The 27021-nt window shown below is 37.3% G+C and overlaps 3 protein-coding genes across 3 annotated transcripts; all 3 read right to left on the reverse strand.

Moving 5' to 3' along the window:
- Positions 1 to 2395: 2395 nt before the first annotated feature.
- Positions 2396 to 3596, reverse strand: LOC113689451 (putative late blight resistance protein homolog R1B-14). The gene is made up of 3 exons (XM_072050089.1): positions 3413 to 3596; positions 3176 to 3297; positions 2396 to 2989 (listed from the first exon to the last, which is right to left on the reverse strand). Exons 1-3 carry the CDS (start codon positions 3594 to 3596, stop codon positions 2396 to 2398), a joined length of 900 nt encoding a protein of 299 aa, XP_071906190.1.
- Positions 3597 to 3768: 172 nt separating this feature from the next.
- LOC113689467 (putative late blight resistance protein homolog R1A-3) lies at positions 3769 to 4221 on the reverse strand. The gene has a single exon (XM_027207237.1). It carries the CDS (start codon positions 4219 to 4221, stop codon positions 3769 to 3771), a length of 453 nt encoding a protein of 150 aa, XP_027063038.1.
- A 10162-nt stretch (positions 4222 to 14383) lies between these two features.
- On the reverse strand, positions 14384 to 18554 carry LOC113689468 (G-type lectin S-receptor-like serine/threonine-protein kinase At4g03230). Its single transcript, XM_072050090.1, has 7 exons — positions 16846 to 18554; positions 16230 to 16454; positions 15925 to 16118; positions 15626 to 15836; positions 15228 to 15465; positions 14993 to 15146; positions 14384 to 14901 (listed from the first exon to the last, which is right to left on the reverse strand). The coding sequence occupies exons 1-7, from the start codon at positions 18212 to 18214 to the stop codon at positions 14590 to 14592; spliced, it is 2703 nt and encodes a 900-aa protein (XP_071906191.1). The 5' UTR covers positions 18215 to 18554; the 3' UTR covers positions 14384 to 14589.
- Positions 18555 to 27021: the final 8467 nt, after the last annotated feature.

Below are 27021 nucleotides of genomic sequence, written 5' to 3' on the forward strand. Positions count from 1 at the left end.
AATGATGCTTGTTTGGGGCCAATAAATCAATGGGAATGACAGGCTTCTTCTATGGATTTTTTTGATTAACTATCTCTCACTAGGGAATCATTTCAATTACCCATGTTATTCTCCTTAAATGTAAAAATAAGAAAACAAAATGCCATCTTACTTATCCATCTTATATTCTACTTAACTGTAAAACTAAGAAAACAAAGTGCTACCATTTCTGCTGGTTTCAACGAATGGGAAAAAAGAGGAAGAAGAAACAATGAAAGAGAAAATAATAAATTGTAAAACCATTCCACGTTAACGAACACACTATGAGTTTTCATCAAAATGCATTATCAATTATAATTGACCACTTTATGATATCGATAGTGATAGTGATCGTGGAATTCAAACCAAACGGATCCTAAAAGAGATAAAAGGGTTCTTTGAAGAAAAAAAAAAGGAAAAATGGAGATGAAAGAGTGACAACAATTAACAAACTAACACAGTAAAAGTACAAATGTAGTATGTACGTCCACCGTGAAACTCTAAGCCGTTTGGTGTTCTTCATATCCTAGTACAAATACTCAATAAGTGCTTTAAAGACTTCAATCTTGGTGTTGAGTAATGGCATTGTTCTGCAGTGTCCTTTCTTTCTATCCAAACATCGAATTCCCTAATTTTCCTACTTTGGATCGAGTTCTATTTGCAATTCTAATTAGTACAAGGTATCATGTCCTGGTCCAATGACTAAAGGATGAAGGTGTATATCAATTCAATTTAGAGGACTGTAAGTATTTTTTTTCCCCTTCTTTTTCTTTTAATTATTGGCATCTTTGGAAATATGTTGTCAGCTTAATACAATTGCTATTACTTATTTGTGATACGGGAAAGCTAGTTTTAATTTCTTTTTTTAATAGATATATATCCCTTTGAGTTAGAAGGTTCTTTTCTTTATAAGCAAAATCCTGGAAACCATAATGTTTTCTAGAAGTAGTTTTCGTAGCTTTAGTCCCTCAAACTTAGTTACTATATATTAACATTGTCCATTGAAAGAATAGCTTGTATTATAAATTTCTTGAATACGATGTTACATATGAGATTGCTGTAGTGGCTCTTATAAGATTACAATTTAAAGTTAAATTTATTAAAAGAAAAGTCCATGGGGTCATGAGATCTGAGTTCAAATCTCTCATTTCTAACCTAACTTTTTAGGTTTCAACCGTCATTTGAAAAGATACAATTCCAGGCATGTTTCTAATGGTTAATAACTTTTTAGAAAACATGAAATCTTATTTTATATTTATCAATTTATGGTCTTTTGGCTGTAGACAAAAAGATCTACAAACTCTATAAAAATTTCTGCTCTTCTCTTTTTTGTTCTTTGGAGATTGTAACAATTTAGTCAAAGTTTTGCAATCAAAGTTTATCTTATCCTAGAGAATATTTGTTCTTAATCTTTAGCACTATATAGTGGACGAATAAAGCCTTAAGAAAAGTAATTTACAAGCATGATTTGAAGCCTTTTTCTAATTAATTTTACAGTCATTTCATAATATTCTCTTTGTTGTTGTTCGAACATGCATTGATCTATAGTATTTGTACATTTATACAAAAGCTGGAAAAGCTCAACCAACTTTTGAGCAGAATATCGAGTTCGACCTCAATTCCCGAAACCCCTCAGACTAGTTAAGCTTGAGTTGAGCCTTTGACTGCTGATTGGCAAATCTAGCTATTCAATGGTGGTAAGCTTGAGCACCTATTAGATAGGTCCAAACAACATCTTTGATGTGCAAAATGAGGTCATGATTTGGAGAGGAGTTAGGACGACTAGGAGAACTAGGATCTAGTTGTAGATTGGCTCTTATTCTCTTAATCATCATGTTCATATTTCTGTTGCATCTTGGTAAATTCGGTTCGCGTTCTGGCAAGGCAGGTTGTGAATAAGGGACGACAACGGTACTGTCCTTTGTGTAAACTGTATTTGAGGAATTGATACTCCAGTACTCAAAATTTCCTTTTCTTTCTTGGGAGAAAAAAAACTAGCAAACATGAAATCCTGCAAAATAATTGTTTCAAGTTTGCAAAAGATGATGGATTAAGATTCAGGAGTGGAAGTCCAAGTTTGCTACCTGTTAAAGAAGCACTTATAGAGCAGTTTGCTTGGCGGTCAGTACTCTGGAGGATAGGAAATGAGATTAACTGGGCTAGTCTTTTTACTCTTTTGCTGCAAAGGCACTTCCAATTGTAGTTGCACAGTTCTCCTGGCAGATGAAACTACTGAATCCTTGGTATGTTCAACTTTGATCATCTCTAGCTTCTTCATTTAAACAAAGTCAGATGGGACCCTTTCTAGTGTTTTGCACTGCTCGAGAATAAGGCATCTGAGTTCTGGAAAGTCATTGGCCTTAGCATCCCAACGCGCTTAAATCCGTAGCTCCAATGAAGAAACTTTCAGAGAAGGAAAACCCCCTCGCTTAGTCTTCCAATAATCTCCCTTAAAAGCATAGTCCTTCAACGTGAGCACGTCAAGATTCCCAAGGTTCCCCAGTATAGACATGTAATTCCAATCTAGACTTGTGTTGTGCAGACTCAGCCTTGGAGGGAATTTGTGTGCCTGAGGAAGGGTAAGCAGCTTGGAGTTTACATCATCACCATATAGCTTCAAATTTTCAAGGGAGTCCAGTTCGCAAAGACTGTCAGACAAACTAGACTCGCCATTGCCCTCCACAAGATTGTTTAACTTCCCACATATGCCAAGCTTCTTAAGGTTTTTAGCCCTTTTAAACACATCTTTTGTAAGACTTTCAGGTGAAACGGTAGATAGAGTTTGTAGGTTTTCACCGCCAGGAGATTGCTCCAGACATTTAGGCACGGTTGTGGAGGTATTAGTATGTAGATGCCTTGGTTTTGTCATTGCCCAAATATCTGCTTGTATGTCAAGGGTAGGGGATGTGGTGTGAACAACAAGAGTTTGCAAGTTAAGTAGGCTAGGAATTTTTTGGGGAAGGATATTGACCTAACAACAGATGGCAATGAATTTCAGGAGAACAAGGTTAGGCAGTTGGGTTGGAAAACGATGTCTAGGGAGCTTTATGGACAGAATATCCAGCGCTCGGAATAGATTGAACTGCTTAAATACATTTGGGCAGAGATCTTGATTAAGTGTAGTTTATTCCTGACCACAGCTCAAGAATGAACGGACATTCTGAGCAAGCTGTTGATTGGAAATGTAGTTCGCAAATTGAGAGTTAATGCAGAATAGGCGATGGCTGGAAGATGAAACCGTCCCCATGTCACATTCATGGAAAAGATTTTCAGCTTTTGCTGTCCTTTTGCAGAAGTCACGCAGTGTATCATGGACTAAACACGTCTTAAATCCGACCACTTAAGGTTCTCTGCCTCACTATCACTAAATTCTTGTCAACCAATTCCCGCAAACATTGCTCTGCTATTTCCTCCATGCCTGCTTTCTCAATTTGGGGAATGAAGCCTTCCACTATCCACAATTGGAACAATTTTGAAACTTGGATCTCCAAGACTTCAGGGAAGACACCAAGGTAGAGAAAACACGACTTGTACATGTGACGCAAGTTATCATAACTCCGTCTTATTAAATCATCCATTAATTGTTTTTGGGTATCACTATCTAACTCATCCATGCTAAGTGATTTTTGAGCCACAGTCTCCCACCACTTCTCGTTTTCTGGATCATTCCTCAAAATACCTGCTGTTACAACTTACAACCATTGCTAATGGTAGCCGGCCATATTTTTTCAGAATTCTTGATTCAGCAGGTCACAGCTTCTGTGGACATTCATTTTCATTGAAAATCTTCGTCCTCAGTAATTCTTCAGCTTTTTCTTGCTTCATAAATCGCAATGGATAGGGATCAGTCTTTGTTGCAGCACGCTGGGCCACAGACACTTGTGGAGTAATTATCAACACCCTACTGCCCTTGCTATAATCTGGAAAAGCATCCTTGAGATCTTCCCATGCTTTTGTGTTCCAAACATCGTCCATGACAATCAAATACTCATACTTCAGTGTCTCTCGGACCTTGGGAACTAAATCCTTCACAGACATGTTATGATCCCTAATGTCCTTGATGAAGGCACTTAGTGCACTAAGAAGCACTTCTTTCTTGTTGTAATCCTTCGAAACACTGACAAATATGCGAGCGAAAAAATGATGTTCGACTTGAGGGTCATTCTCTTGCAAGCGGCGTCTTCCCGAGTCCAAGCATTTCATGAATCGACACTATTTCAAGTGAGTTTTCGTCACTATGTTGCTCTGCCTCCGATGTGCTCTGCTCGTTTCTGTCGGACCTGCCTAGGTCTAGTTTTGGTACGCCAAGAAGATCCAGTACTGTCAGTTGCATCCTCAAACCCAATGATTCTGTCTACCCATTGATTGCTTGCAGGCTATTTGCGTGAAAGTAAAGGAATCCATGACGGATTGAAACAGTTGAACCAGGAGATATGTATATATATATGTATTAAGGGCTGGATCTTTGAACACGCATATGTGTGTGTGTGTGTATATATATATATATATATATTCTTCCCACAGATTTGGCCCCCAAATATACCAATATTCTTTTAGATTATTATCCATTGCAATTGTTTTGAAGCTATTCACATACAACATTGAATGGGATTTGAACAAGATTTAACTTTAGAAAGTCTAAAATAAAAAAACTCAAAATAAATACACAATCCTAACGAAACTTCTCTTTACATAACAGTGGTATCAATCTAAGGATACTGCCTCCATTGGTCATAGACCCTAGTTTCGTCACTATCTAATAATCTGTATATGGCCCATGAAGGTCAAGGTATGATGCTCCAAGATCAAATTTTGCAAATTTTCAACTAGTTTTCTTGACTTTTTGATCAATCGGTTAATTGCACAAACCATAGATAGCATGTCTCTAGCCATATTCATGGTGTTAGAAATCAGCTTTAATTAGTCAGTTCACTTCAATGTCTGACCGATTGTGCCAAAATCAATTAGGATTCTCAGATTTTCTTTTCATGCCTGCATGTGGGTTCTTTTTTTGGTTCCTTATAAAAAAGAATGGCATAACTGAACCCTATTCATGGTAGAAGCGGATATAGCTCAATTTGTCCGAGAGAACATTTTTGCTTTCAGATTATAATTACTTAGCATCAGCCATGGAATTTCTTGATAACGTTGTATTGTGTCAGAACAAAAGTTTCATATTCCTACAACCTAATGGTGTTGAGACCTTTTAGTGAGGTTTGTGCTAACTAATCAAATCACAATGAAAAGAAGCTTCCCTCCCATCTCGGTTGAACCAACATGGCTTCTTATACGGGGAATTCTTGAAAATTTTGTTCATCGAATCAGCCAAATTTGTCAATGAGAGTAATCTGGATGCCTTCGGTTTGTCCATCTTCCCTGTTCTAGAAGAGTTTACCTTGGTTCATCGTGAAGATTATCCGAATAGAACCTCGTGCAGGTATCAGAATGGTCGTGGTCAAGTACACAACTGCCAAATCATAATTTCAGGATCCTGTCTCACAAAATTTAGATACGAGTCTAATAACTTCAGAGAAAACAAAGTTGATTAATGATTTAGGTCTTTGATGAAATTTTGCTTGACATTAGTGGTTTTCCTACAGAATCCAACGGTCATTGAAAATTATAGGGTATTACGGAGGTTGTAATTGAAAATTAGTGGTTCCTCGAAACTGCATGTTTCAGTCCTGCTGATGGCTTTTCCATTCTTGATGCTACTGACAAACTTGGCGGTAAATTACTATCTGATTTGTTCATGCAAACCATGAATGAAATACTGATAGGGTGTTAATTGTTGGTTATTTTATTGTTAATTTTCTCCTTTATCCTTGTCAAATATTATTTTAATTATTAATATTTACTTATATTTGGTATTGGACTCAATTTTAGGAAGTGAAACAGAAAATTACCAAAAAGGAAGGACTTGCTCCATAAGTGGGAGACTTAAGAAGAAAGTCCCATGGACTTGGCCCACAAGAGGAGACGGATTGCCTTGGTCTTTGCTCCTGGCTGACTAGTAGCCGCAGACCAAGAGTCCTAAAACATCAACGGAGCTTTCTTCTTGTATTTCTTTTAGCTTCCCAATTTCGGTGGGGACCACGAGAGGAGAAAAGGCTTTTTCTTCATTTGGCCTTTAAGAGAAGTAACGTACAGAGATGGGAAACAAGAAGCAATTCGGCAGGACCCACCTTGTGGATTTGGTTTTCTCTCAATTCGGCAGAGTTTCCTTCTTGGACTTTGACTCTCAATTCGGCGGGATCCACGCACTAGGTGAGGCATTAGTCCTCTTTGGCTTTAAAAAGAAGTACACGTATGGAGATGAGGGGATGAATACTTTTTATCTTTAGTTCTTATCGAACCTTTAGGATAGTTTTAGTTTTTCGTTTCTTTCTTGGCTCTTTTGATGGCCTGGACCTCAGTGGAATTATTTGAAGATTTTCTCATGAGACGTGGCTAAGTTTGTCTAGTCAAGAACAACAGAGGATTTGGTTCTACTAAATTTGTGAGATCGAATTAGTTTTTATTTATTTTCATTATTCACTGGTATTTGTCTATTTTCTACTTTATGTTCATATGGTTGTTTTATTATTCGATTATCCAGGGTCCGGATTCTAGATTAATTCAATAACCTGAAGCCAATTAGGGTAGTTAAATCCGTAATTGTTTAATTATTCTAAACTGGTGGTAACTGGCATGATTGGATTTGTGTCAGGGAGATAGACAGGCTAACTTAAAGAGACCCTCGTAGCGTGTTGATTGGTTAGAATTAGGCTCTTCTAATTATTCATGCAATTAGGGAATTAAACTTCTATGGTCGTACCTAGGGTTGTTTCCTGATTAGAGAAATAGTCAACGGTCGTACCTTGGCTATCGACAAATTGAGGAAAAGTTAGTTGTTTATCGCGTGTATGACAACTATAACTAATTTATCAGAAAGTAACTGGAATAATCCTTGTATCTGTGATCAAATTAAGTGAACCATCTCCGAAGTTGTCTCTTGGCTAGAGTTCGTCAATTATTATTTTTATTGTAATAATTAGTTATTTGAGTTGTAGTTATTTTATTTTATTTTAATTTATTCCAAGTAATTTAGTTACTCTCATTTTCAAAAACCCCCCATACTTCGGACTCTAAAAGAAATAAATTATCTCCAGTCCCTGTGGATTCGACCCTACTTATCACTATCTACAGAAAGTATATTTTATTTGAGCAAGTATTTATTATTGAACAGGTTCGGCACCTGTCAATTTTTGGCGCCGTTGCCGGGGACTGGTGTCAGATTAATTTGTTTCTTTTTGAGTTCACCTTGTTTTCATTTTTAATTTATTTTTCTCTTATTTATTATTATTTTTTTATGGCTGCTAACATTCCATATTTTGATGATAGACCGGATTTTGTTCCTGAATGGGGTTATGAGACTCATGTTTTTCCTAATGATCAATGGGCTGTTGCAAATTGTGAAACTTATTTTGACTTAGGTTATTCAATTGACACATGTCCCGCATTTCAAGATAATCTAAGTGCTCCAATTGATACTTTTGGAGATTTTCCATCTCGATTTCAAACGTGGTATGACCCTTATCCAAACAGGTATGATCAAGGATGGTGGGATAATTTCAATTTTAATTATGCGACGGGGCCAATGGATTTTTAACAGCAACAGTCTCAGCAATCATCCTCCGTGTCAGGTATGTCTCTTGAAGGAATGATGGGATTACTAATTGCTAATACAAATCGATTTCATCAGGAGACACAAGCAAGCCGTCGCGACCTGGCCGATCAAATGCGTCAATTGACATCCAGGATAGAGCGATTAGCTTCTCACCTTGAAGAATTGCCCTCACAAACCAATATCAATCTTGAAGGAGATGAGAGTGCAATTATCCGGCCAAATGACATGGAACTGCAAGAGTTTCAAGGAAACGGATTTAAAGATGCAGTTGAAAAGGAAGTTGAAGTGCAAAAAATGAGACTCCAGGATCAACTCATTCAAGTGAATGAATCCAGTGAACAATCTCCAAATGCGGTGCCATCCCCTCCACTCCTTTATCACTATTCTCCTGACTCTTACTCTTCAATTCCTGTTAATGAAATTGACTTTATTATACCAGACAATTTTGAATTTCATGACAGGAATAAATTAAGAGTGGCGATGGTAAGATATCTTGTACCAATAAATGCAAGTAAGGGAGGAGTGAATGGAGAATGCAAATTATCATCGACTTGTTTAGCACCATTTACTAGTCCATGGAAGCCCGCAATTCGTGTGCTCAAAGATTACTCCATCTATGAGGGTTACCAGGATCACGTTGAAGATGAAGCATTGAAGCGAGCCACAAGATTTTATCCCCCGTGAACAAGCATAGCATGTCTAGCCAAAGACATTAAAAGAAAGGCGCTACTCGGGAGGCAACCCAAGACTATTTGTTTCAGTTTTCATGCATTTTTGAAGTTTTTGTTAAGTGTTAGTTGCATTTAGTGATTTGTTGCTTTTGTGGCAGGAAGCTGACAGTTAGACGTGTCCTCGCCAGGTGGTCACGCCTGAGGGAAAGAAATTCTCGTTCAGGATCTGCGGACTCTATAGCGGTTGAGCGTGCCCACGCCTAAGACAGGAGTTCCTTCAAAAAAAAAAATTTAAAAATTTTATTATTACAAAAATAATTAAAAAAATAAAAAATAAATTCAGCAATTTCCAATTGGGACGATTTACATTAGCGTAAGTTTTTACAAAAAAAAAAAAAATTCCCCTTTTCTCTTTTCTTTTTCTTCTTTTTCTTTTTCTTTCTTTCTTTCTTTGTTTTTTCTTTCTTTCTTTTTCTTTTCTTTCTTTCCCTTTTCTTCCTCTTCTTCCCCGCTTCCTTCTTCTTCTTCTTTTCTTTTCTTCTTCACCCGACAACCCCAGCTCCCGCCGCCACCCACGGCCTGCTCCATCACCGTACGCCTCCTCCAGCTTCGTCCGCCGCACGCCGCGGCTCCCTGTCCCATCGCGCGCAGCTCCTCCTGAGCTCGCGCGCCTCCACCGCCACCAGGAGCTTGCTGCGCCTCTCTTCACTGACCAGCTGCGCCGCACCACCAGCTCTTCAGCCTTTCACCTGCGCGAGAAGCCGCCGCCTCAGCTCGCCACCCCGCCGCTGCCATCGCGACAGCCCACGAGCCCCGCCTATTTCTCCCTCTCTCTGCCGCACGTCACCTCCACCCCAGCTCATCCGCCTCGCGTGCACCTCCTCCGTCGCGCCCCAACTTCACCCCGCGTCGCCCTCCGCCAGCTCCACCTCTGCACCTCCAAGCTCCACCGCCAGTCCACACAGCGCATGCCACCTGTCAAAGAATTTGACAGGTGGAGGTATTGAATTCTTCCCCAAATTAGTTTCACTCTCTGAGAGTTGTGGTTGAATTTCTTGATGGATAAACGAAGGTGATAATTTGGGCATTTTCTAGGGTAAATTTTGAACAGAGTTGGGTTTAATTGCTGACATAGTGGGGATATTTTATGCTATTATTTGAATTTTTGACCGGTTGATTAATTTTTCCCTATAACTCGCCAGTGGTACTGGTTGATTAATTTTAAAGTTTAAGTTCTTGCGGTTGTGTTGCTGCCATTGAATTTAATTCTTTCCTGTCTGTGCACCAGTGGTACTGGTTGCAGTGTTGCTTTCCATTTCTTAATCCTCTGTGCTGGCCTGCCTATTTGATTCTTGAGTTTTGGTGCCTGAACTGTTCTCGAATTCTAACCATTGGTTGTTGCCATTGCCTGTTGCTTGGCCCAATTGCTAAGTTTTGATCGTTTGAGTTGGGTACTTGACTGTCCAGTTGGAGATAGTTGTTGAAATTTTGGGTGGATTTGTGTCCAATTGCTGAAATTTGTTGCTTGGTTTAGTCACTCACACTGCTCCTAGTTTGTTCGAGTGAAATTGGTTGGACGTTCCTTGCCCGTGGAGTTTAATTGTTACATTGTTTGGGGTGATTTTCTAGTATTAATCGAATTGTTGGGCATTATTTGGGGTTTTGGCTGCTGGAGACCCCTATTGCACCCTTAGTTGAGTAATTTTCTGGGTTGGGTTGTTGAATTAGTATTGCCATTGGTTGACTCTAAGTACCTTGTTTGGGGAGTTTTCGGTTTTGTGATTTCCATTGCTAAGCTCATTGGAGCACTTGCAGAGATTTTGAGTTGCATTATTTATGCATTGACTAATATTCGGACCACCATTGCTTATTGTTTGTCATAACTTCTTTGTTGAGACTTTCGCCTAGTCCTTAGGTGCCTGAAGTTTCCATTTTCTTGATTGGGGTGGTCCTTTTTGTTACTTCATTATCTGTGCGAGGCACCAGTGGTACGGGTTGGGGTATTTTGACTGCATTTGTTCATTCTCCTTGGTTGGCTGCTTGATTGAAAGCTTAGAGCTTGTGACTAAGTTGTTATTGATTAAATTCTAACCTGCTATTACTGGACTTGCTGAATTTTAGGGGACATTTGTTGCGATTTTGGGTAGAATTGGATTCATTTGTTGAGATTTGTTGATTTATTTAGACTCTATTACCGCTTCTAGTCTGTTTGATCGCCATATTCGTTGGAATTGACTTTGTTCAAGCACATTGTTGGACGTCCTCGGCCATTGATTGAAACTGCTGCATTGTCTGGAAATTTGCTGGTTTGATGTTCTCTGTTGCACTCTAGTTCGCCTGGATCAAGACGCATGTCGGAGCTCTCCTTCCCTCTACAATCGTTCACTGCCGCGCACTACCGTAGCACCATTTTCACTCCACCGTTCCGACCTATTTCATAGCCGCTCGAGACCTTCCACCACGTATTCAGGGAAGTGTAGTTGTCCTATTCGCTTTCTTTACTTTATGATCTCCATTGAGGACAATGTCGGATTTAGGTGTGGGGGTGAGAGCTGTGGTACAGCTGGTATTTCTGGTGTTCAGCTTTTAATTTTTTTCTTTTCCTTTATTTTCGTTGTTATTTGTTCTATTTTTCGTTTATTTCCTTTTCTTTCTTTTTAGTGGTCAGCTCTTCTATGACTACCAAGTTTTGATGCTGGATTGTTGCCTCTAATTTTGCTATTGCCAAGTTTTATTAATAAAAGGGTATGAAGTTAATATGGTTGAGTTCAGGGACATCGCTTTGATGAATATCAGTAATTGCTTAACTTTTCCAATTTTTGGTTAACTTTTCTAGGCATAAAGAATGATTGTTGGCATTTTTCTTGTGAAGTGGTCCAATTATTAATTTTAGTTCTCCATCTTTGGAAATTTGAGGCTGGCTGCTGTTATTTTTATGTTATTTTTAGTTATTGTGCTATATGGTTATAAATAAGAGTTGACTGTACTCCGTTAGTGATTACTACTGAGTAACCGGGAATTTTCACCTAAAGTGTCGATTTTCGCATCAAAAGGTAGTAGTTGCTATGAGTGCGTGGTCCCGTAGCGATTGGAGCTGAGTAACCGGGCTCCTCCATCTGTCAAATGTTGGAGTTCGCGTCAAAAGGCTCTAAGGGCTATAGACTAAGTCTTTTGTCACTGGTAAAAAAAAATAAATAAATAAAATAAAATAAAGATTGTGTTAGTATGTGAATAAGTCAGCTTGCCGGTTTGTGATCTTCATGTCGAGATTTTGGTTAATAGTTGGACCATTTGCTGATAAATATGAGCAACCATTCCTTTTTCTTAGATTAGTTTGCTTTAAATTGGAGGAGTTGGTGGTTGAGAAGCTAACCGGAGTGATTTTTCTTGGATCTTAACTGTGATACTTGATATATATTTTTCTGGGTATCTTGGCAATATGATAGTTAGAGCAAAAGTCATTGTCAAATTTTGGTGTTCAATTGCTGTTCTTATGCTTGAGGGCAAGCATGATTTAGGTGTGGGGGGAATTGATAGGGTGTTAATTGTTGGTTATTTTATTGTTAATTTTCCCATTTATCCTTGCCAAATATTGTTTTAATTATTTATATTTACTTATATTTGATATTGGACTCAATTTCAGGAAGTGAAACAGAAAATTACCAAAAAGGAGGGACTTGCTCCATAAGTGGGAGACTTAAGAAGAAAGTCCCATGGACTTGGCCCACAAGAGGAGACGGATTGCCTTGGTCTTTGCTCCTGACTGACTAGTAGCCGCGGACCAAGAGTCCTAAAACATCAACGGAGCTTTCTTCTTGTATTTCTTTTAGCTTCCCAATTTCGGTGGGGACCACGAGAGGAGAAAAGGCTTTTTCTTCATTTGGCCTTTAAGAGAAGTAACGTACAGAGATGGGAAACAAGAAGCAATTCGGCAGGACCCATCTTGTGGATTTGGTTTTCTCTCAATTCGGCAGAGTTTCCTTCTTGGACTTTGACTCTCAATTCGGCGGGATCCACGCACTAGGTGAGGCATTAGTCCTCTTTGGCTTTAAAAAGAAGTACACGTATGGAGATGAGGGGATGAATACTTTTTATCTTTAGTTCTTATCGAACCTTTAGGATAGTTTTAGTTTTTCATTTCTTTCTTGGCTCTTTTGATGGCCTGGACCTCAGTGGAATTACTTGAAGATTTTCTCATGAGGCGTGGCTAAGTTTGTCTAGTCAAGAACAACAGAGGATTTGGTTCTACTAAATTTGTGAGATCGAATTAGTTTTTATTTATTTCCATTATTCACTGGTATTTGTCTATCTTCTACTTTATGTTCATATGGTTGTTTTATTATTCGATTATCCAGGGCCCGGATTCTAGATTAATTCAATAACCTGAAGCCAATTAGGGTAGTTAAATCCGTAATTGTTTAATTATTCTAAACTGGTGGCAACTGGCATGATTGGATTTGTGTCAGGGAGATAGACAAGCTAACTTAAAGAGACCCTCGTAGCGTGTTGATTGGTTAGAATTAGGCTCTTCTAATTATTCATGCAATTAGGAAATTAAACTTCTATGGTTGTACCTAGGGTTGTTTCCTGATTAGAGAAATAGTCAACGGTCGTACCTTGGCTATCGACAAATTGAGGAAAAGTTGGTTGTTTATCGCGTGTATGACAACTATAACTAATTTATCAGAAAGTAACTGAAATAATCCTTGTATCTGTGATCGAAATAAGTGAACCATCTCCGAAGTTGTCTCTTGGCTAGAGTTCGTCAATTATTATTTTTATTGTAATAATTAGTTATTTGAGTTGTAGTTATTTTATTTTATTTTAATTTATTCCAAGTAATTTAGTTACTCTCATTTTCAAAAATCCCCCATACTTCGGACTCTAAAAAAAATAAATTATCCCCAGTCCCTGTGGATTCGACCCTGATTATCACTATCTACAGAAAGTATATTTTGTTTGAGCAGGTATTTATTATTGCACAGGTTCGGCACCTGTCAAATACGGAAGCTTAATTGCAATGTGTTGCTGAGTTGATGATTGGAGAAACAACACAGCATCTTGATTGCACTTTCTTCCCAACTATGAACAAAAGACTAAGATTTGTAGCTTTTATTGGTCAACCAGAATCGCTAAAAAAGTTTCTGTCTGGACTTCCGAAGATGGAAGTTCTAATAAAGAGAATTAAATTTTAAGATCAAGGGTTTAAACTAACTAATTTTAATTTAAGGTTGTCTGGGGAGTAAAAAGTGCTGTTAGGTGTTTTACAAGCTTAAAGTGATAGATGTAGAAATCTCACTTTTTTTTTTTCTTTTGGGGTCAAAAGTCATCCTTTTATATATGCCGTAACCTTGATAAATACAGAATCATACACAAACTAACTGGCAACTGCGAGGAATCACGTATTTGCCAGAAGGAGCAATAAGTTGCTTTTTATTTGCAAATGTAAGTTGTTGGAGCAAAGGCAGCAGAAACTGTAGAAAGGACTTGTTAAAACCTTTCTCCTTCACATTTTGCAGAACTTGTACTTTTGTCCAACTAAAGTTTTGCCCTTCAAACACAATCATCTTTCAAGTTTCCTTTATTCCATTCATTTGTAAACTTAACTTTATAATTGGGACCAATGAAACTGTAACCAATGAGCGACTTTGCAAATTTGCATTGTCCAAAAGGCTCACATTTGTCAAATCAATGGCGTAGAGACTGGGACGTTTCTGCTAGTCTTATCCACCACTTCTCTACATCCCACTTCACTGACCTCAGTCAATAGTGGAATGTGTAGAAGTTAGATATACAAATGATGGAGGTAATTAAAATGTTGCATAAAATAGATGTAATGTAATAGGACTTGGGGCACAACGGTTGTCATGTCAATCATTTGTACCGATTTTTATCCAATTTCATAAGATGTAATTCACTTTTTTCACGATGTAACTAACTTTTAACAAAATTATGTCAATTTTTGTCCAATTTCACAAGATATTTTTTTCGTAATGTAACTCACTTTTTTCAAAAAATAACTATAGAACAAATTATCGTGGATCCTATACATGGCATTGAAAACACTATATACGTAGTAATCTATCCCTTACATTCTGTTTTCGTAACGTAGTGACCTATACAAACGCGCTTGGAGTTCCTCTATCGGACTCAAGATAGCAAAGCCAGCGAATGCCTTCGAGATAGTACAACTTCATTTTTCTGGACTATACAATGAAACAATCAACGCCTTCATCGGCCGTCTTCTGCAGAGATAGTCATCTCGTTGATGGAGATTGTTTCTGCCTTACTAGACAAAGATGCAGATGTACTAGAAGTGCGTCTTCTTCCTACAAAAGCTGGTTGATTCGGACTTGGAAGAGTAGTTGTTTCGCTACTGAGCATAATAAGAACATTAGACATGGTGGGACGATCACTGGGATCATCTTGTACACATAAGAGACCAATGTTTATGCTCTTCATGACTTCTGTTCCATTGCATGATTCCAGTAACTTCTTGTCTACTAAATCCAATGCTTTCCTTTCTTGCCACAATCTCCAAGCCTGAAAGAGTTTTAAAATAAACACCTCATGTCAAACCAAAACTTTCAAAATCTCAGTAGAGATGCAAGATTTGAGAAATGCATACACTCACATAGCCTAAAAGACTCAAGACTTCTTCAGACCGATAAAATCCGGAAGTGTTTCTCTTACCACTAACAATCTCAAGTATAATTACTCCAAAACTAAATACATCTGACTTCACTGAGAATAAACCTTCGATTGCATACTCTGGAGACATATAGCCACTGCATCACGAGCAATCATGAGAACAGCAATAACCTAACAATAAATTTCATGAGACAGGCTGAGAAACGCAAGGAACTTACTAGGTTCCAACTACTTTTATTGTATTTGCTTCTGTTTCTTTGCCTTGAACTATTCTTGCCAAGCCAAAATCTGAAATTTTGGGATTCATCTCTTCATCTAATAGAATGTTGCTTGTTTTCAAATCTCTGTGAATTATCCTCAACCTTGAATCCTGGTGAAGATAAAGAAGTCCCCGTGCTATTCCCAGAATGATGTTGAATCTCATGTTCCAGTCCAATAAGATGCAGCGTCCTTCATCTTTACAAAGTGGTAAAACAATTTAGGGGATAGTCTAGCAATAAAAGGGCGGTATCTAAAATTACATTTGGTTGGACTTGATGACTCCAAAAGGAAGGAAGTTACGTAGTCGACTTGAACTAAATGGAAACGAAGTCAAACAAAAGCTTCGAACACTAACCAAATATAAAGGTGTCTAAGCTTTTATTTGGCATGTATTCATACAGAAGAATTTTTTCAGGTCCCTTGATGCAGTAGCCCAAGAGTCTAACTAGGTTCCGATGTTGTAGTTTAGCAATCAACACAACTTCATTTCGAAATTCCTCCATGCCTTGACCAGAGTGGCTTGACAACCTCTTTACTGCAATTTCTTTTTCTTCAGGGAAGATTCCCTGCAAGAGTTACCAATTGAAGCTAGTGTTTGATGGAGCACAGGCTAGTAGAAATTGGAGTGATAACACGCACAAGATGTATAGTTACCTTGTAAACTGGGCCAAATCCTCCTCTTCCAAGTTTATTTGTGTCTGAGAAGTTATTTGTAGCAGCTAGTATGCTTTCCAGACTGAAATAGGGTACATCGATGAATTTATCATCCTCATCAACCATTTCTGCAGCTTGTCTTTCACTGTCGTCCAAGTAAGGCATGGGATTCCCTGGAATGCTTTTTTCAGTCTCTGACAGGGACAAAAGTTAAGCACAAGTTAGATTTATATCTACCTTGGAAAATGTTTGAACCAGAGTGCAAAAAATGGTTGCGTAATTAGGGTCGTTTGCCACATTGACACCTTTTCTTTTTGCTATGATCCTCCTGTAAAAGGAGCAGGTTAAGGTGCCAGCAAGTAAAACTACAGCAATCACTGTGGTAACAATAATCACAGTGACACGATTCCCTGATATTGGTGGATTTTCACGTTTTGAGCTTGTCCCTTCTGCTAAACAGAACAAAGTAATGCAAAAAACTTTACCTCCAATAGATCGTATGTTGATGCAATATGTTAAAGAATTATGTCAAGGAAAGGGTTACCTATAGCAGAAACTGGTACACGAATTGAGAGATTGTGGCCACCATCAACATACTCCTGTAAATTAGTAAGTTCAGAAGTCCAAATCAAGCAACTAGATCCATCACCCATGGTTCAAAGTCGTGGTCGCGGTCACGGTCGCGGCCCGGAACGTTCCACATCGGTCTCGGCATATCGGTCGCGGTCTCGGTGAGACGCAAATTTTAAAGTATTTAATATTCTAAAAATTGTTAATAATATAAAAAAAGTATGTTAAACAAAAATAATAAAAAATAGCAAAAGAAATGGCCGAGTCAATCCGTCACGGTGTAACTCGGCTAATTTCTCGTCTTGACTCGAGATAACTCGGAGTGACTCGGTGTGACTCGGCCGAGTCAATCCGTCGCGGTGACGTCTCGGCCGATTTCTCGGCGAGTCAAGTATTTCGGTATCGTTTCGTCACGGTATCGTATCGGTAGGGGCCGAGACGGTGACGACTCGGCCGAGTCGTCTCGGTCTCGGCCGAGACTTCGAACCATGCCATCACCATTATTTCGACTTCGATTGTCAAATCCAGCATAATAGTATGCCTGGCATGCACAACCGCTGAGACAGTACTCCTGTCTGCACGTATCCTCCCTGTCCGCAGCATATAGGATGTCCGGTTTCCTCACTTTCATCAACTTCAAATTCAAGAATGTGTCTGGTTTGGAGGGCATATTGCATATATCCAACTTCCTTTCACAACCGCCACTAAAATCTCCAGTTTTCCAAGCATCAGGAAAGACGGGCTTGAATCCTGGCAGAATATCACAATTCAAACCCCCACTTTTGAGATTACAGCTACCATAATTACCACAAGGGTTATAGACACTACACGCATCATGGGGCTCCTTCCACATCAATGACCATCCATCCTGTTCCCAACGGTAAAATTGTATCTCTCCAGAGGAATTCATCAATAACCTAGTATTTGCATAAGATTCTAGTTCATCCGAGTAGTTTAAGCTAGTATTTGCTGAACCAGGATTTTTTGAAGAATATGCACTGGAAGATTTATAAGTAGCCTGATCAACACTACGGCTAAAATTCGATAAGAAGAAGGCCACAAAGTAAGGCAGTTCAACGGAACCTGATTGATCACTTTTCCAGTGCGGTGCTGTTTTTCCCTTCATGATCTTGGGCAGCCTATTTTCTTGATCTTGCTCAAATGTGAAGCTCCCAGTTGCAGGATTGCCAATATCCATCCAGGAAACCAACTTCAAACCTCCATCCATCGTCATGCCAGGAAGAAAAGTATCAGTTGGTTCGGCAAAGCTTTGCCATAGGATATTTCCTGAGCTCCCATCAATCAGTACCAAATTCCCAGAATCCAGCAGCTTCAGGATCCTGTTAACAGGACTAGATCTTTCAAGCGTAGTATTGAAATATGAAGTTCCCATCTTATCCACCAACTTGAGATTGCCATCTTCACCTATGGAAAAGTTTCCAGGTACATATGGTAACGGTGCATCTCTGTTGGCAACCCATACAACTGTTCTTGGACTCAAGTTGTAATACCATATGCCTACGTATCTTCCAGTATTAATGTTATCTTCAGGATCGAAGAAGCCCAGTTCAAATCCTTTCCCAGCGGATATAATAGTTGTGCCATCATCTGGCAATAAACTGTTAGAAGTGATGGTGTCTCTTGCCACACATGATTGGAAGTTGCTAGTCTCCAGTACTACAAGTAACAAGAAACTCAGAGAGATGCCGGCAGGTTGCATATGGTTTTGCAGATTAACAAGTGTTGGCCGTTTAATGGACTAAACAGAAAATTAATCTCTCTGAACAACGGAGGAATTGCTGTTTTGATGGGACCATGTTATGCAGGCAACGTGAGATATATGGAGAGTTGGAGACCAGTATGCGCTGAATCTTCAATAAGTTTATTGAGCGATTATTCTAACTTTCAAATCAGGACGAGTATGACAGCATTTGTAAGGTTGGTGAAACCATAAATCTGTGCAGTTCTCAAATTTGTAGAGCCAAAAGTAAATTGGGTTCACAAAATAGAACTGTCTTCTATATTGTTAAATTCATCACCATTCTCAGGACAAAAAATCTCAATAACTATTAAACTACTATTCGTATTGATTTTTGACTATCAAGCAATTTTTCATCATAAATTAACCACTAAACTAACTAATTATCACACTCATGGCCATTTCATCAATTACTGCTCTTAATCCACAAAATAATTTTGACAAAAAATACTCGTAATGGACAAATATATCCTTGCATTTTAACATATGTTCTGATTATTTTATAGATTAAGAGCAATAATCGATAAAGTAACCATGGATGTACTTATTAATTAATTTAAGTGACTAATTTATAATGAAAAATTGTTTACTAGGGACAAGTGTTTTGCCCCCATTCTTAAAATTTTAGTGGAATACCCGGTGTTGCAATTCCCAAATCCTAATAACCCTCGATAGAATTACTTTTTACATTTGGTTAAAGTACTCGATAATACATTGGGTAGCAACAAAAAGTTAGGTGCAACCCACTTGCCAATTCACTTGTCAAAAGCCACTTACATTTTTTGTCAGAAAGCAGCTAGAAATTTACTAGGATTTAATTTGTGACCTTTTATATCAAGCCATCCATGGTCTTTCATGCACGTGATCTTTGCCATTCTTTGCCCACATTATTGGAGTACGGAACAAATAATTAGACGTGGTAAGAAGGAAAAGAATATTCTCCGAATGTATTGCATAATGCAAAGTCTTCTTCCTGCAATAGTTACCATTTCACAATTAATTTCTGTTCACGTCCAAAGTTGAAAGAGTGGAGATGGCATTGGGCATTATTAGAAATGGCAAATGGGGTAGATGGACAGGAACAAAAAGTCTATACTCCTCTTTATTCCTCATGCAACTATTTCTCAAAATAAATATTTTTTTTGTCGAATTTCGTTTTAGTCTTTACCTTGAATTATTGGACTCAAAAAATTAATAAATATACTAATTTGATAGGCCAATATAAGTTACTAAACAAGGTGCTTCTAATCACCAATTAAAAAAATTTTTTACCGTTATTATATATTTTTGGTGTTATACCAACTAGCTAGACTTATTTCTTTTTTTTTATTTTATTTTAGTCTCAATGTATTCTACTTATAGTATTAAGGGAAAACAATAGGGACAAACTAATATCTTCAAATAATTTACCCACATTAGCAACAATCAAAAGGGAAAAAAATTTCATCCCATTAAAAACTTGAGCGTCAAAGGGAGTCAACTCATGATATTCACTCATATGATGAAAAGCAGGTGAGAACATAATAGGTTATAGCATCTGTAAGCAACGGAAACGGGAAAAGCCTATTGCTACAACATAGAATGAGAGAAAACAGAGCCAAGGTTAAGACAATCAAAGATGATGGTGATGGCAGATAAAAAAAAAGAGAGAGAGAATTTTCTCATAAGGAAAAAAATTAGATTAAAGATATTAAAAGTAGGGGAAAAAAACCAATGAGGTAAAGAAATTGATGTGATGTGCCCTGAAAGTTTACTTGCATTAAATACATAATTTGAAATTGTGTTTATTTAGAAAAAAATTGTTTAGAAATAAAATTATTGGTTACAAAAATTCAATAGATTGGGTCTCACGGGACTCCCAAGTAATAACCAAGCATGCCCATTTTTTATTGAAAATTGTTGAGTTTAATTTCATTTAAGCCCAATCCCATGTATCATAAGTCCTGTTTGATAATCCAATTTAGCACTTGAACTTAATGGATTCAAATCTTAATATGTTTAGACGTGTTTGATAACCAAAAATTGAACATCTGAATTAATTAAGTGGCAGTGGCATTGAATTTTTTAGACAAAACTTGCTTCTAAAAATAAGTATAAGTATATACTACTTCAGCATTTGTGATCAAACTAAATATAGCGATTGTAAACATATGCAAGAGATTGAAGAAAAGGAATGGATTGAATTTTGCTTGCATAAGTTACTGGCAGCAAGATTTCTTTTTTTGCCTTCTAGTAGTCCTTGGGTTTTGATTTCAATAGTGGCAGAGCCAGAATATATGAAAGGAATGCAACTCGCAATATTGAATGTAAATATTGTGCAAGTCTTACGAAGAGCAGACATTAAATTTTTCTATAAGGCAAAAGTAAAGCAAGTGAAGTAATATATAGTAGTATTAGATCAAGATCTTAGAGGGACCAAGAGAAGGACTTCAATGCAAAAGTGGTAAAATTCCATAAGAATTAAGAGGAGCTGTTAAGATTTTTTTTAAATCCTTTTTGTAAGGAACTGAAGTGAGCCTCTTGCTGCATCTTTGGAGTTGGATCTTGATTTTGTAGGTTAAATTCTAAAGATTCGATAAATGAATGTCAATTGTAGCGATGAATACAGCGTGTATTGTGTCCAGTGTCCTGTTCCTTCTTGATCAATCAAACTGTTTATCTAATGGCAAATGTATATTGGGACTCACTCGACCAATTGTCACCTCTAGCATCACTCTTTTCTCCCTATCTCTAAAGCTGTAAGCAACTTTGTCTCTTGCTCCATTCCGAGTTAGGCTCATAATTATAAATATTATTTTGGATAAAATGCAGAAAAATTTCCTGTAGTTTCGCGAAAAGACAATTGGCTATTTTATGATTTTGAAATGTCCACATAAGTTCCTCGTGACACAGAATTAGACTTGCAACCTGAACATTGCCTACGAATTATGTATAATTTTTTTTCTTTCTAATATTCTTGTCCTTTTTTTTTCATTTTATCTTCCTTTTCTTTTTGGTGTTGAAATTTCCATATGGCTTTCTCTTTCTTTTGTTTTCACTTTGCCTAACACATCTTGGGTACTTCTAAAAATTTTAAATTTTTTAGAGTATTTTTAAAATTTTTAAAAATTATCCTCACCTTCCCACTCCTCCTTCCTCGCCGTCATCCCCCTTCACCACCGTCATTGCCGCCGCACCTCCACTATCCTCGCCACCTGTCACCCTTTCCTCCTCTTCCCCCTTCTCTTCTCTTCCCCACCTCGTTTCCTACATTACTAATGAGTACTCTTTTTCTGGTCCCCTCAAGCCAATTCTTGTTTTCACGTCTGGGATGTGATTTACTTGATGTAGCAGTGCTTATGAGTGTTAAAAGAACTAAGAGGAATAAAGCAGAAATGCGCCAGAAGTGTGCAAAGGTGCCAGCAGCTTGACGGTCTTGTTAATTGACAATGAAATTAGACTACAATAGAACCACTGCTCACTGGATAGAAAGTCATATATGTGTCCAATTAGAAAGGCACACATCTCACACCTGATCTGCAAGTATTTAGACCGGGTGGTGGAAATCACTCTCCAATTCATCATGTGATCCGAAGGAAAACCGGCCTCACAAGTTCCATTTCACTTCAGTTGATGTAAATTAATAATTTATTCTCAATATATTTACACTAAATTGCTTTGACTTTATATTAAATGATAATAATTAGCTTATACCAATATGTACCTAATTTATTCCAAATAATAATAAATCAGCGTACACTAAAGTACACCCGATTTACATCAAATCAAACCTAATTCATACAGAAATTCTATTGATTTATACAAAAAAATCAACTTATGTGAAATTATACGAAATACAAATTATGAGGCTCAGGATAGGTGGACAGATTCAGACGGCCATTTCCTAGGCGTCGAGGATCTGCAGCTTTCTTGTATTTGAGGGCCCTGTGGTAACAGTCACCATTTCGGGAATTGGACTGATCTCTGCACGAAGCAAGACGAAGAATGAGGAGAAGGTGTCAGTCACCTGCTGCAGTATTAAATACTCAACAAAAGTTTTGGTTGCTAAGGTATAAAAGCAAAATCTTGCACTTGCTTGTGATTAACTTGATAATCTTGCTTCTTATTTGCTTGCTTGAATAACCCATAAAAGTACGAGACCTTTCTCTCAGATATATCCTCCCACAATCAATTTAGTGAAAGAAATAAGTGGGAATGATGACATTTTGACAAAAAAAAAAAAAAAAAGAAACAAGTGGGGAGAATTTTTTTAATAACAAATGAAGGAAGGAGAAGAAGTATTTATACTTGCCTATTTTTTCAAAAAAAAAAAAAATTTCACTTGCATTATAAATATAATTTTTAATAAAAAATATTAAAATAATTATTTAAAATAATATCCTATCCAAAGTTCCAAACAAAGCGTGTAACTACAGTGCTTCATGCATAGTTGCGACCTAAGACCTCAGATGAGGTATACGATTGTGACATTTGCTCAATTCGTCAACGTTCTCAACTTTTTATTAAAGATGTGATCTTGCAATTGACCATGACCTCGAGAGAATAGTCTTTGCACAGCTGACTGGGAATTAGTGGCAGTCAATTTGCCACATGACCTTAAAAGTCAAGGTCTTTGATCCACAGGTGCTCTTTACTTTCCTTTGTCCACATTAAGGCAGCTGGCAATAAATATGATATTTTGTGATAATTCCTAGTACTATCTTTTTACCCAAATATTTGGTGCAAGCGAGTACTAGAAAAATGCTTAAATTGGATACAGGAAAAGAACAGAAAAAAACAAAAAGATTTTCTTCTTGAGGATAGTAATTATTAAGTGTCCTTCCTGTAAGTACTAATTATTTAGTTGTTAAGGTTATAGAATTATTATAATTTGATGTTATATTAGCCAGGAAGTAGTAAAAGTAAACGTATTGTTTCCGCATTTCTGATCAAATTAGATGTAACAATTATAAATATATGACAGAGTTTAACAAAAAGAATTCGCTGAATTTTTTACTGGTACCAATTTCTTTTTTTGCCTGCTAGTAGTACTAGGCTTTTTTTTTTTTTTTTCAATCCTTCCACCTCGTCTCACACTCTTCTCGCTTTAGAGCCTAACAGCGGAGAAGACATTAACAAGTAAGAACCCTCCCCTGGAGAATCTTCATTTTTAGCCAGCCAAAAAAAAAAACATGGATTGATAATTGTGTAAATTGACTAACTTCAAATCATGGATTCATTTCTTTTTTTTTTTGTTTAGTTATTTTTGCCCCATTGTCTCTAAAAGATTGTATCATAGGCATCTGCTTTTGTAGGTTAAATTCAAGAAATGCAGAAAATTTGAGATGAGTAGTGATGTAACTCTCCAGCTACCAAATGGGATGTATCGGGTAATTGTCCTGCAGCTTCTTGATTAGTTAAACTGTTTACATATCTTGGCTACTCATTCAATCTGATTATATGCTTAACATAGTTCGAGTTGGGAACATAAATCAAGGTGTAAATTATTAGAAGAATATCAAATCGGGGAAAAATTTCAGCATCTACAAAGAAGCGAAAGAAGGAGCTTCTATTGAATGCTTCCTCTTATATATGACTAATTTTGTATGCTCATGCAACATAAGCGTAACCAAAAAAATTTTCTTTTGAGGGGGCAAATATATTACTATCAATACCTAAGCACACAACATAAAATGTTATCAAGTTTTTGCTGGGGTGAAAGCTTAAATTTATGAAGAACATTTTCATATATCTTCTAAGGGAGCACTTGGCCTATTTGGATTGCTATTTTTAAGAATTTTTGTTGAAAAATGTACTATAGCGACTTGATGTATGTGAAATAAAAGAAAATATTTGAAAAATGTGTTCATAAAAAACATAAAAACTTTTCGGCAAAAAATCACAATCCAATTCTGGTACTTGAGGGATGGCCCTGACCGCCACTCCTCGAGTCCATCCACGCTCATGCGAAGCATTAGGGTGCCCAACTGGCAGTTTTGATTGGTCAATCGATAATTTGTTAAGCTGTAATGTCTAAGCAAAAATATGGTAAAACCAATTAGTTGTAACAGGCAAATAATATGAAATGAGAGTGGACATGCTATAACAATGAAAGGAGCTTGAAAATAGGTATATCAGGTTCGTTCAACGGTGGGAAATGTTATGGACTGACAGAGGACAGACCAGTATGATAAAACTTGCAAGTGCATACAAAATAGGCTTGAAGAAACAGAAAGAGGATTGCATGGGAGGCTATTGCTCTGGAAAATAAAGAAGGAACAAAAAGGTAGGTAGAGTAGGATGGTAAGGAAGGATGTGTAATTGATCCATGCTACGGCTGAAGTTTCCTATATTCACTTGAACAAAAGAAAATGTCAACATGCAGGATCATGAGCAATGGTAATAGTTTTGACGAGCAAAGTATAATGAACCCTTCTGCCTACCACCTTGGAAGTGCAATCCTTTGATTTCTTGTTGGCTATGGAAAGTTATTAGACTGTGTTTTTGAATTCAGCTCAACATTCATTTCTGAAATTGAAGTATCTGATGGATGATTGAAAATTTCATTCAATATGTGATTCACTCCCTTTTTTCAGGTGAACAAGATTTCCTGTGTCTGAAAGTGTAGCAATAGTTTGATTCATTGCGCGATCAGCAAATTTGGTTGACCAAATTCTGTTGTTTCTTCCATCAAGGATGACCAAATTCCATCACTTTCTATCATATTTAATTTTACTCCAGATGAGTCTATGAGTGGATTCTCAGGAATTGCAATCCACGGAATTTTTCCCGTTTGGAAATTTTTCCCGCCAGATTTTCATATACCAGTCGGTTGGGACTAAGATGGAAATGGAGAATCAATGTTGAAGTTTCTTTCAAGAATGATTAGTCTTCAACATGCACACATTGATCAGGTCAGAATACTTGAATATCAGCTTTTTTCTCCTTTTCTTTTCCGAGAACTGAAATGTGTTAGTGTTGATTCGTGTTAGCTACAAGAGAAAAGACATGAGATACTAGTTCCTCTCTTAAAAATTGAATATTTAAAATATCTCATTGCCAAGGGAACGTCTTTAACTGAAAGTTTCAGGCATTCTCAACAGTCACCAGAAGAGCTTGCAGTTCTTCTATACGACTCGAAATTGGCAGTGGCATTGGAATGCGATCAGGAAAGGTTCAAATTCATTCCCTGAACAGTGCAACTATGCGGTTAATGCCTTCATCGGCCTTCTTCCACAGAGATAGTTATCTCGTTGATGGAGTTAGTTCTTTCTTTTCTGGACAAAGCAGGTGTTTTGGAAGTGTGTCTTCTCACCACAAAAGCTGGTTGATTAGGAGTTGGAAGAGCTGTTGTTTCGCTACTGAGCATAATAAGAATGTCAGACATTGAGGGACGTTCACTAGGGTCATCCTGTACACACAGCAGGCCAATGTTGATGCATTTGATAACCTCAGTTTCGTTGCATGATTCCAGTATTTTCTTGTCAACAAAATCGATTGATTTCCTTTCTTGCCACAATCTCCATGCCTGAGAGAGTTTTAGAATCAACATGTCATAACAATCCAAAGCTGTCTAAATATCAGTAAATTCAACGACAAGGCTTGGAAAATTCATGCACTTACATAGCCTAGAAGACTAAGGGCTCCTTCAGACTGGTAAAATCCAGCAGAATTTCTCTTGCCACTATTAATTTCAAGTAAAATTACTCCAAAACTAAAGACATCTGACTTCACCTAGAAAAAACCTTTTACTGCATACTCTGGAGACATATAGCCACTGGATCATCAGCAATTATCAGAACAGCTATTACCTAGTGATAGATTTTCTGAGACAGGCTGAGAAAAGTAATGTACTTACTAGGTTCCCACTACTTTTATTGTATTTGCTTCTGTTTCTTTACCTTGAACTATTTTTGCTAAGCCAATACTTTACTGTTCAGAGTTTGACACTTGTCCTTTTCATTCTCTGGGCACAACTTCATTCCTTGGACAACTTTGAAAGTTCTGCCAGTAAGCTTCCTCCGTCACTAAATACTCGGTCATCACCATTGTTAATTCTTCCTCAGAACTTTGACTCGTTTCTTTTGCGACCTATCCAAGTTTTTCTATCGATCCATCCACATAATAATCTCGATCTTTGCATCTAACAAATTCCAATATTAATCATGCTCCTCAATTCGCTCATCTTTCATTCTTCGCATTGATTCTCCTTTTTTTGTCCTCGCACCAAAATTCAATTCCAAAAAAATTATAAACATAAATGTACTATAGTACATTGGGCCAAAGGAATATGGATGAAGTGATTTAAGCCTTAGATAAGGCAGAATGTTTGAGACAATAAAAAAAATTATATTTATTAAATAACTTGATTTAAAACAAAATTGAAAAAGCTCTTTATAGGCAATTTTTGGGATATTAATATGGTTTTTCTGCTTGTATCAATCAAATGAAACCTAACTACTAGAGTCGGGTCAGAGTGACCAGGAAAGAGCTCCTAGAGTCTTTTCCGTTGTCAGGTTCAAGATTCAAATTATATACCTAACAGTTAGGGGTGAGGAAGGGTATGGATAGGGGTGGGAGATTATAAAAAAAAAATTATAAAAAACCAAATGAAACCTTAAAGCTACCATATAGGGGACGTATATGTAATCTTTGAAATTTGGAAAAAACTAGCTGTATTGTCATACATCTTAGGGGCAGTTTGTGAAATTGTTCCTTAATAATAAGCAATGCATTGATTTTCCCAAACTTCACTTGTGGCAAGATTCTTTTTGCCTCCTAGCGATGCA

The sequence above is a fragment of the Coffea arabica genome, chromosome 5c (assembly GCF_036785885.1).
Source record: "Coffea arabica cultivar ET-39 chromosome 5c, Coffea Arabica ET-39 HiFi, whole genome shotgun sequence".
NCBI lineage: Eukaryota > Viridiplantae > Streptophyta > Magnoliopsida > Gentianales > Rubiaceae > Coffea > Coffea arabica.

Bases quoted from the DNA above. Each gene is read 5' to 3' on its own strand.
- LOC113689451 (XM_072050089.1), bottom strand. From the start codon at position 3,596: ATGGATGATTTAATAAGACGGAGTTATGATAACTTGCGTCACATGTAC. The intron at 3,298-3,412 runs GTTTGCGGGAAT...GCAAAAGGACAG, and splicing joins GGAGGAAATAGCAGAGCAAT to CAAAAGCTGAAAATCTTTTC. The intron at 2,990-3,175 runs GTCCGTTCATTC...ATCTGTTGTTAG, and splicing joins ATCAACAGCTTGCTCAGAAT to GTCAATATCCTTCCCCAAAA.
- LOC113689467 (XM_027207237.1), bottom strand. From the start codon at position 4,221: ATGAAATGCTTGGACTCGGGAAGACGCCGCTTGCAAGAGAATGACCCT.
- LOC113689468 (XM_072050090.1), bottom strand. From the start codon at position 18,214: ATGCAACCTGCCGGCATCTCTCTGAGTTTCTTGTTACTTGTAGTACTG. The intron at 15,837-15,924 runs GTAACTATACAT...TAACTCTTGCAG, and splicing joins GATTTGGCCCAGTTTACAAG to GGAATCTTCCCTGAAGAAAA. The intron at 15,466-15,625 runs GTTAGTGTTCGA...CACTTTGTAAAG, and splicing joins CTTAGACACCTTTATATTTG to ATGAAGGACGCTGCATCTTA.